The 11,009-nt window shown below is 45.8% G+C and overlaps 1 protein-coding gene across 2 annotated transcripts in view; it reads right to left on the reverse strand.

Moving 5' to 3' along the window:
• Nucleotides 1-783: 783 nt before the first annotated feature.
• The window catches only part of FAM204A (family with sequence similarity 204 member A), a 39,542-nt gene continuing 29,316 nt past the window's right edge, over nucleotides 784-11,009 (reverse strand). For both annotated transcript variants that reach the window (XM_045439099.1, XM_045439101.1), the window contains exons 7-8: nucleotides 8,638-8,744; nucleotides 784-8,342 (exon numbers count right to left, since the gene is read on the reverse strand). In XM_045439099.1, the coding sequence (XP_045295055.1) occupies nucleotides 8,291-8,342; nucleotides 8,638-8,744 (159 nt within the window). In that variant the 3' untranslated portion in view covers nucleotides 784-8,290. The remainder of the gene's footprint in view (nucleotides 8,343-8,637; nucleotides 8,745-11,009) is intronic.

Genomic DNA, 11,009 nt, shown 5'->3' on the forward strand with positions numbered 1-11,009 from the left:
CCACCCATCCTTTCATCCACATAAAATGTTGGCCTGCAGTCCTGTACCCAGCTAGCTGCATGAGAATCACCTGAGAGCTTTAAAACAAAAGATCCAAACCACGCTCATTCGGTAGGTCTGGATTGGACTCAGAAATCTACAAGAGGGTTCCAAGGATGTGATTTCCATGCCTTGGAGGGAGATGTCAAGGAAAACTTGGGAGTATGAGAATTTAAGGTGAGCCTCAAATAAAGGATGGGTCCTACTAGATGGGGACAGGAGTTCAGTAACAACACAGATTGGAAAATACAGCCTCTTCCCAAAGTTTCCAGAGCAAGAGAACTGTGGGTCTAAAATGTTACTATTCCATAGTTATTGTACAGTTAGATTATGTTTCCCAGAGTGTTGCAACTAAATATGTGAATTGTTAACAAATGGTAACTGACAAAAAAAAATCCGTATTTTAAAACAAATTTAATAAGCATTGTGATAAGAGCCTTTGATATGCTGATGATGGGCGCTTTCAAGGTCACAGTGATAGCATGCAAAGTTTCCCAAACATATTTGACCACAGAAACCCCTATTGGACCACAGAAACCTGTTTTTTTAATCGGTTGAGGTTCCAGAGAACTTGTTTTGGAAGTTACTCCTCTCTCGGTTTGTATCTGTATTTATTTATCTATCTGTAGTTATCGATTTATCTACACATTTAAGCACATATAGTAGGTGGTTTCCATTTTTACTCCTCTTCCACTGTCCAAACCCCTGCTCTATGCACGGTTGTGGGTGATCATGAGGTGGTGGTGTTTTGTTTTGTTTTTTTAATCTTCAAACAGCTCACTAATTTACATAGTATCTCAGAGACGGTTATTAAAGGGTTTAACTTATTCTTGGAATCAATACTCCCAACACTTAGTGCAACATGGAAGCCTGCTGGATTTGAAATCCTATCAGGCCTATCAGCACCATCGATTCTCATTTACTCAGGTCACCGGGCAAGGTGTGGATTATTAACATCCTCTGACCTCAAGTCCAACACCCCACACTGATTGTCCAAAGAGTCTCCCTTGGACAGACCTGGGCCGAAAGCCCCGCCCACGATGGTCTGTGCACATACCCACACACATACTCACATTCCTCGTATCTCCCCTTTACTGGGTCAGTGTGTCCATCCCCAGCTGCTGTTTAGGCTGCTAACAGGTCCCCCTTTCTGGAGAACTGCCCACCACTGAGGGAGGCCACCTTGCCCCGGGAAGTAATGCCCCTCTGCCCCATAGAGCCTGATTGACCGACACGAGGGCAGGAGAGGCCGGCTCCTTTGCTGCAAGGGCGGGGTGGGGGTGGTTCACAGAGCCAAGGCTCTACTGGCTCTTTCCCTTCCATGCCGATGTCACTCCCTCCCTTACAGGTTTTTTCCAGAAGCACACACCTTTAAAAAGAACTTCCATAAGACATAGGAGACATCACTGCTAGGAAAACTGGAACAAAGTCACCGTCTATTGTGATCATGCCTTGATCTTGGATTTGGCCACAATACCCGGGCCCTCTGATGTTGACTCTAACAGCCCTCCCCGCACTGGGTCCTTGCTGATGGCTCAGAGGTATCCACAGGCACCCCGACACAGTGAAATTCCACCACCTACACCGCTGAAGGTGACTTACTACCAGATGTCAGATTTGGCAAGACTAAATGGGAGTAAGTTGCTAAAAATGACCTACATTACTTCCTCACGCCACACGGCCATCCAGAGGCACCCACCCCTCCCCACGCCCCGCCCACCCCACATGGTCACCCTGTCTTATCAAGTCTGCTGCCCGAACACCTCCGGGATTCACGCTGTCCATTCCCACAGCCCTGGGTTAGGTTCTCATCTCTTCCCCGGGCTACAGAGACCACCTAACCGGCCTACCTTGTTTGACCTTCCAACCCACCATTTCCTCATAGGTGAGTTGGCCTATTTCTCGCTCGCTTCGTACGTGTGCATGTCCCCTCGCTCCTGAGACTCAGTCCAAACTTTCTAGCGTGTCTCACAAGCTGGGCAAGCGCGTTCCAGCCACCCTCTCTAGTGTCGTCACACAGCTGCTTGACCTCCAAACTCCACGCTACCCCCCCACCCCCCGCTCAACTCCCCGGGGAGCCTCCAGTGTGCCTCGCGGCTCCTCCTGCCTGGGGTGCTCAACGCTTCAACGGTGTCTCCCGGGTACGGTCCCAGGTACCCTTTACGACTTCCGCCGCACATCGCCTCGGCCACGAAGCCTCGACTGACTCTCCGCAGGCGGCAACATCCTCGTGTGAGCCTCGCTGAGCACATAATTCTACTCTAGCACTTCTACATCATGGTCCGTCCTTGGGGCCTCTGCCACGCACATCACCTGGTAGCTGACTGGCTATTTTGATCAGCTCTGTCAACACATCCAAGTGAAAATGCCTACATCGAATCACAAAGAGCAGTTGGTGCTAGTCAACGTCACGCCTCGGCGGAACTTAGTTACCACGCCAAGTCGGGGTCATTTGTGACTGAGGCAACGTGGCAGACGCTGCTGAGTATTTACTAAAAGAGGTTTCCTCTTCTTGAGAAACGGCGGTCTGCATGTCACTGCCTCCCTTGCAGTTAGGCGTGGTGGCTTAAGGAAGCTGCAGCCAGTGCAGACTGAGAAGTGACGTGTTCCGCTTCCAGGCCGGGCCCCAAACTCCCCGCGAGTGCTCGCTCTCCCGTGCTCGTTTCCCTTCCAGCTTGAGACGGGGACACCAGGGTTACTAGGTCGAGAAGGTGGTAGAGCTGCCGTCAGCCTGGCTCTCTCAAGGCCTACGTGGGGCAGAAGCCTCCTTTGTCCCACGAGCAAGAAATAAACCTCTACTGTGCTGAGTCAAATACTGCATATTCGTTGCAGTAGTTGACGTCGCCCTAACGCGGGTAGACAGTAGGGTGCAGCCATTCTAACATAAAGGACGCGTTGATGCGATTTCAGAAAAACATAAAGCTTAAAATTACCAAGTACTGGGCAAAAACAGTTGCATGCGTTCCCGAGCCTAACTCCGCCGATGACCCTCACCTTTGTAGCGAGTCAAGGAAACAGTGAAACTCAGGGGTCAACACCACTCGCCGTGAGGTGGGCACGTGCGGATCAGTCACTAGGCTGGCGAGAGAGCCCTAGCTAGCTGCCCTCCAGGAAACTCCTTCCTAGAGACAAAGCGTGCCCACCCATGGGACCAAACTTTTAAGTTCAGGTGACTTATCACATGTAGATCATTCCTTTGCATCTGGCAAAGAAAAAGCCACAGACAGGTAAAAATCAAGTTGTCTAAAACACGGGTTACAAATATTTCCCATCAGACTGTGCCTATTCCTCTTTGCAGCCACAAGAGGTAGCGTGCTGTCTGGCATACGGTAGGTATTCAGTAAATGTTTCTTAGATATTGTGTAGGGAGGAATTCACAGCAATGGAAGGCTTCATTGTTTCACTACTCCTGTGACATTCATAATTACTTCTTCTAGTATTACCACATTACAAATGAAAACTTTGTATTCTGGGCAGTCATAATTATACACTATCCGTCAAACCATAAAATGTTTATAGCTGAGGCACATTCAGCCTGAAGATGAAGTGATATATTAACTTCTTGATCAGATGCCAGAGCTTACAGATGAATATGAAACAGACATCAATAATTACAGCTTGTACTGTAGCTGTTGGTTCCTAAACCTTTAAGTTCAATGAACAAGTAATAACTGGACAGACACACCCTTCAGAAATTAGAGGTGGGAAAAGATTACCTCATTCCATACCTGTCACACAGCAGGCCCCCTGCAGCAATTCAGCAAGAGGCAGCCCATGGCCCCTGGAGGAGGTTCGGGCCGGGGCTTCTAGAGCAATGCCAGGGAGTAGGCACAACGCAAACCGGGCCTAGGAGCACCCAGGAGCCAAGGTTTTTCTTGGGCACTACCCTCTGCTCTCCTTCCATCCCCTTTCATTCTGCACCTCCTTAAGAAACCTGTTCTGGATATAAAAGGCAGGTACCTAAATTCAATGTTTTAAAAACGTCATCTCAATAAGGAACATTTTTATGCCTTTTCTAACAAATCTAAAAAGCAGCTACTAACACTAATAAAAAGAGAAGTATCCCTCAGCTAATTCTTCATTTTACAAGCACGTCTGAAAACACTGCAGACTGCATGGCATTTAACGGAGAGTCTCCCCGAAGGCCTGTAGTTGTGTTCCAGGGATCAAGACCACAGGGGCCGGCGTGGCAGGAAGCTACTCTGATGGCACCACTGTATTTGAAGAAATGCTAGCAAAACGAACACGTATCTCCTTCTACTCAGAAGGAGAAACTGTTGAAGAAGCAACACGCTTCGTTTTAACGCTGGCGCACAATGGGTTGGGGGCTCCTTTCTCAGTGTCTCCATGGCCGTCTAGATTGGCTATATACTGACTGCCACGTTCTTGACGGGAGTCACAAATCCCTTTCACACCGAGTCTCGATGCGGAGGACAGCTCAACGCTGAGAGTGCGTGCGTGTGTGCGTGTTTCTTTCAAGGTGAGTAGTATGGAAGGAGGATAAAATAATAAAGACTAAAGAATGCAGTTCTGCTCATTTTATCAAAATCTATAGAGAACATCCCAACCTCAAAAATGGAATATGGGTCTTATTGTCTCAGTATGCTACAGAGGTCATGAATAGATACATGCTGATAAAGCAATCGTTTGATAGTTCGTTGAAATTTACTCTAACATATATTCCACTTTCTGGCAGAAAGCCTCTCACTAATTTAAATCTGAAAACCTAGAAAGATGCTCTGATTACTTCATAATAAAAATTAATTCCTTGAAATTCATTGCCCTGGGTTTCTAATGCTTTAGACTTTCAAAGTGCTTTCAGATCCATTACCATGTAAAAGGCCCTGATGCCACAAATACCAATCTACATTTGGTTTTGGAAAAAGATTTTCGTGTACATATTTTGTCCAAATATTACTATTTGTTTCATGAAAGTCAGGACTAAGACTTTTAGTAGAGTGTAAATTTTAAGCCAATGAATAAACAGTTGGCTTGAAAAAATATTAAATTGACATGCAAAGCATTTGTTGCTCTGCCAGATACTAAAAATAAAAGCAACTTCTGCCAACATGGAAAAACTTGAATTGTTTCAGTTGGTTCTGAATTTGACTACTGGGTTTCACGAAGCTAATTTTCCAAAATGAGGTCTGACATAACATTACCTTGTTTCCCCCAAGCCTTATCTCATAAAAAAACACACACACAATTGGCATCTTACTCAAATATCAACCTCATACGGTACTTTTTATAGGTTAGCAGGACATAACATTTCTAAAACAGTGGTATCTTTACCTAACAAACAGAAATTTGGACATTTTGAAAATTAACTTTCATATTTTAAGAATTAAACTCAAACTTGTCTTAGCGTAAACAATAAGCTATGTTATTAAAATACTGAAAAGAGAGCATTTTAGACCAAAGGTATCAGGGAAATCAGTAGATTTTAAATGTGAGGTTCTAGCCTGTTACTCAAAGTTCAGATAACATTTTATTCCCACCCCTGGCCTGCCCCTCCCGTAGCTGCCTCTCTAAAAAAAAAAAAAAAAGTGTGCTTAAAATACGGAGTTTGAGATTTATGATCAGTTGCAGAAACCTGTTTAACTAGTGATTTACAGTTTTGGCCAAGGTATTTAACTCTGTCATCAGAACTAATTATAGCAAACCTGAGATTATACATCCAAACTCTCCTTTTGGTGAAAGAAATAGAATGTTCTGCTGAAAATCAGAAACATCCTGAGGGCTCCCAACAAGAACACACTACCAAGTTTACTTCTCAGAACCAGCGCTATAAAACTCAAAATTACTGTTCCTTAGTAAGTTGTTTTAGCCTGAAGTACTTAAACAGTAAATCATAGTTACGTTAATGCCATACCAACGACTTGCAACATATTAATCTCAGTTAACAATAACTGACGTTTACACCCCTCATCTAATTCAGGCACTCGAGCAGTAGTAAACGCACATGCTGAAGCTTCAGGAACTGAAGTTATTACTGATCCAAAAAGAATCCTCATTTCACTGTGGACAGATGGAGAAGACAAATGACTATGCTTTTTGGGCAACATGGGTGCTCTAAGAATAATGTTCCCATTTTATTGCTTTACTGAGCAAAATGTCTAATTCAAATTAAAGCTGGTAAAATAAAACTGGTCCCAAATGACATGTCAGCAGGGTCAATCAAAGACACCCAGCCCCTTCCTCTCCCCCGAACCCCTCTCTTACCCCCACTCCACCTGCTGTACCACATTTTAGAGCTTTTCACAAACCAGGTCCCCCCAAAAATGCAGACTTATGAGATGCGGCTCCCCTCATCTAATGAGTCCGCTGCTACATCCCATTCCACCAAGGCGCCTTCACCGGGTTCAAATGCTCCGTGTGTGTCCGAGCCCCGGGGCAGGGCGGGGCAGGGCAATTGTCAGCGAGGGACAGGCTGAAGAAGGGCTTCAATGCCTGGACTTCGGGCCACAGGCTCCCTGATCGGCCCCCAGAGAGGCCACTCTGGCAAGGCCTCAGCATGAGCAGAGGTAAAAACATGCCTGCAAGGGTCACTAAATGCTCTCAAGAAGGGGACACAGGAGAAGGAAAATGAGGCAGAGGCTGCAGGGAGATGCTGTCTCCGGGCCCGGTGTGCCCAAACGTCTACCCCACCCGCCTGCCCAACAACAGCTTCTTCCTGTTTCAGACAAAACACCGAACCGTGTAACGGCATGTCCCCCACGATGGATTTTTTTAGGGAAAAGATTCCCATACCGTCAGTCTGTATTCACCTATTAGGAGTTTGAAATGTAATGTCGTGGGTAAACGCAACAGGAGATATTAAATCATAAAACATGAGATTTTCCAGTATTTGGCCTGGACACCTTTTCGTGATGAATTCTGTAAGCAGAAACACAACCTCCTAAAATCTTGCTTTTTCCACACTGGCTTTTCTCACCGAAGCGGAAGCAAGATAGGATTTTTATTCTCTTAAATACCAACTGGTTATTGACTTATTCCAGAACACAGAAAAAACATCAAACACGCTACCATAAGTTATGAAAATTTTGTTGCTACTGTAAGTCTAAAAATAACAAAGTAATAATAATGAAACGATCATCATGACTCATTTTCTGTGTTCCTGAATTTATATTCTCAACCCCGAGCAAGTTTACACCAGACAGCTAGAAACCCTCTGGCGGAGGCTGAGGAAGGCAGGTGAACGGCCAAAAGCTGTGATGGGCAATTCTTCCCTCTTCTAAGCGCTGGGCAGGGAGGGGCCAAACCAGCCAACGTCCAGGCCTATTTGCCAGCTTCTTACGGGATTTCTCAAAGCCCCTCTAGGAAGGCCTATGAAACACACATCTTCTAAGAACAACTACTTCCCCCGGCACCGATCCACCTCACCCTCATTAACACCTCGAACCTTTTAAGAAGGAATGGGGAAGAGGAGTAAAAATAATCAAACTATGTTCCTGGAAGGTTCCAAGTTATACTGTCTGGAGGTAGTCGTAACTGGCTAGTACGGTTGTGCCATTTTCTCTCCTAAGAGCCGTATCACAATTTAAGGAACAACAAGGCTGAGAGAGATATTTAGGGGGACATTTCCAGGCCGAGCTAAAGTTAAATCCTCCTCCAAATACTACTTTCTGCCCTTCTTAAAATTATGGTATTTTATCTCAAGGTATACAAAAATTAATCAATTGCTTTCATCATTTGATTGGGAAATATCAACTCTATTCCCTCCAATAAAGAACCAATAATTGCTTTTATGATATTAAGATAATTCAAGTCATCTGTAAAAGTATCGGTTGAGACGTTCTCGCACTTACGACTAATCCTTCGTAAACAAACGCCAATCTTACAAACACAACTGCAGACGAAGTACAGGTACGCTGGGGACAGATAAGGAAGTACGAGGAGCTCACTGACTATGCTACACCAAACAGACGAAAAGTAAAACTGACTTTATGCTGGAGGGTTACATAAATAAATAATTAACAAAATCCTATCTTTCTTCCTGGTACGTATACTTCGATTTCGTGCACAAATAACAGAATGCTCCGCCTCATTCGTGTCAACAGAATGAACTCTCTAGAAAAAGACTAAAAAGGTTTAATAACCAAACCCCACATTTTACGCTTATGTTTCTGGCTTCTGGCAGTTCCCTGACACAGTTAACATCGGCAGGAGTATCTTCTCAGTCAATCGAGCAGCTGAAGACGCAAAGAAAAGCCCAAGTGAAGACTCAAATGCCTTGAGGAACGCTGGCAAGCTACATATATCCCATGTTGCTCTTGGTTTCCCATCTCTTCTTTGCTTCAAACCTAAAATAGAAAACATAAAAATCTCAATTTATTTCTAAACACTTTCCTAAACACGCTTACTCAGTGCCAAAGTAAAATAAACCGAAACATTTTCACATACTCCACTGATGACAAACTAAATATGAAAAGGGATGAAGAAATGCCCCCGTGTTTATAATCTGATAAATGTGCAGCAAAGACACAAGGACTAAAATGAGTGAACAATCACACACAAACTGGATTCACACAACGGATCCCAGGATTTCTGTAATTCCTATGAAGTTATTAGAATTACTAGTAAAAATCTTAAACTCACCCCCATGCAAGCTTCTTCTTTTTTCGAGCAACCTGTGAATTTTCAGCATCCCTTTTGGCTTTTACAAAGTTGTGGCAGGCAACCGCTTTAGCAATTTTCACACCAAGCTAAGAATTACAAAGGAGAAAACCAAACAAACAAAAAGGTGAAAATAAATATTCCAGCTGATACAAGAATTACGGTAATACAAACACTTGAGAACTTGCGGCTAAGCCGGCCATACCTGCAAATCAGAAATTCTTATGCTCAGGCCCCCGTGAACAAGCAAAGTAAACAAATGCACTCCGTGTGGCCCATACTTCCCTCACCTCCCACAGGCCCTGGGCCCCGGTTGTGCCAGTCTCCTGGATGGAAATCCTTCCCAAACAGAGCCCCGCGAGGGTCCACAAGGATATGATGAAGATCTTCAAGCTATTCCAGCATTTCAGTAGGCCAAACAGGAATTTACCCCTGATAAGGCTGCACAGACTGACAGAGACATCAAGTTTCTTTGCTCTGGGCTAGAATTACAGCAACTCAGTATGGTCACATCAGCTATCTCCTGCTGATCAGAAGCTCTGATTGGCAGTCATAGATGTGATTAATAAAACATGGGAAAGCTAATTACTGCTTCATAAACGCACTTTGCATGATGGGCAACAGCTTTTAATTCACCGAGAGAGAAGAGAATATAAGGGGTGCTAAGAGGTGAAAAGGCTGGGCACGCGGACCACACTACCTACGTGCTTCCTCTGCAGGCCCCGCTACTCCTGCTCCACCTGACGCCTCTCTGCCCCGGGCCGGTAAGGTCAATGAAAACCAAGCCTCCTACCCACCCCACCTCTACCTCCTAAGTTTTCTCTAAGCCAACCTAAAACAGTCTCTGTGTCTGTATTTCTCCGGCCCTTCAGCCTCTACGCCATCATCTTCGGTTACCACACACAGGCCTACACACGGCTCTCTGGCTGCAGAACTGTTCCTCAGAGAGTATCTCCAGGACAGGATGGTCATCTTCTAGTTCTGGCGGCTCTGATGTTAAAAATACCTGCCTATATGAATAACTCAGAGGTATCTGTGAAGAACCCAGGTTGAACAACAAAGGCTAAATATACATCTCCTTCTGGGGTCTCTTTCCCTTTCTTTCCCTGGACTCACCCTAATGAACGTTACCGGACAACAGACTTGCGGAAGAGAAGGAAGGACCTGGAAGCCGCTGTCAAATCAATGTGTTAAAGCCCGAGTTTTAGGGATCTGCTGGCCAACGGTGAGGCATCATGGGTGGCTAAGACCACACGCATGAGAAGTTGATTTAGGAAAATGAGGTTTCACATGCTTGACATTTCTTTCAGCTCGTTTCGGAGAAGAGTTTCCTTTAGGATGAAACGAACATGCAGGAATCAAGCACTGCTCGGGGCTTATAAATGAGAGCATAGAGTGGTTTGAGTTTCCAGTCCAGGTAAGAATACGCACCAAGAATGGAAGCAACCCAACAATCAAGCCAGAGGGCTGAACTGGTCAACACCAACAGCACAGGCACCGATGAAAGGATGATCAGCTGTGACTCGAGGGCCCACCTGGGGGAGCAGACCAACCTCAGAGTCTCAAAATTCATACCAACGCGAGCAGCACTTCATTATCTTTTTTCACAGGACAGTATTCACTCAACAAATAACAGGAGGGCGCAAACGCATGGCTTTGCCAGGCACTGTTCTAGGCACCGGAGACACAGCACTGAACAGAACCAGGCTTCTTTTCACTCTGGGGGCTAGGAAGAAGGGGTCGCCAGTTGCGCTGCTTCAAAACTGGCCTTCTCTTGGTTGTCTTTTTGTTTCCGGTTGTTCATCACAGAAAAGTTCAGATACGTCAGCTAAGAAAGGGCTAAGAATCAAAGGGCTACAGCATCATCATCTCCAGGGAAAATGAAACCGGAAGGGCGCCGTGTGGCCTATTTATCATTAAGATGGATTTCCCTGAAAACCTTCCCATCTGCCATAAACGTGAAAATCAGGTCAGCACCTGTCGCGTGAGGCCAGCCGCAACTACACTTATCAGACAAATCCCCGAATCCCACTGGCTGCCCCTGGACTTTTTGTTCCGCTTCTGGTCGGCTGTGGCATGGCTAGGCTCTCCTCCGTCTCGTGGTGCCGGCCTCTCAGCGTGTGACTTTCGGGTTCGCGGCGGCAGAGGAAGGGGGCGGCCAGAGGGTCTCACACTGGCTCTCAAACGCTTTGGCACGGAAGTGACACACGTCATGTCTGCGCACTGCCCTCTGGTCGCGACTACTCACGCAGTTCCCCCTGAAGCCGGGCAGCCGGGGACGTGGGGTGCTGCGGGCGAGCAGGGGAGCAGCGAGCGAGTGCACCTAGTGAATGGCCTACTGTCGTAAAACCCAG

Source organism: Leopardus geoffroyi, chromosome D2, assembly GCF_018350155.1.
Source record: "Leopardus geoffroyi isolate Oge1 chromosome D2, O.geoffroyi_Oge1_pat1.0, whole genome shotgun sequence".
Taxonomy (NCBI): domain Eukaryota; kingdom Metazoa; phylum Chordata; class Mammalia; order Carnivora; family Felidae; genus Leopardus; species Leopardus geoffroyi.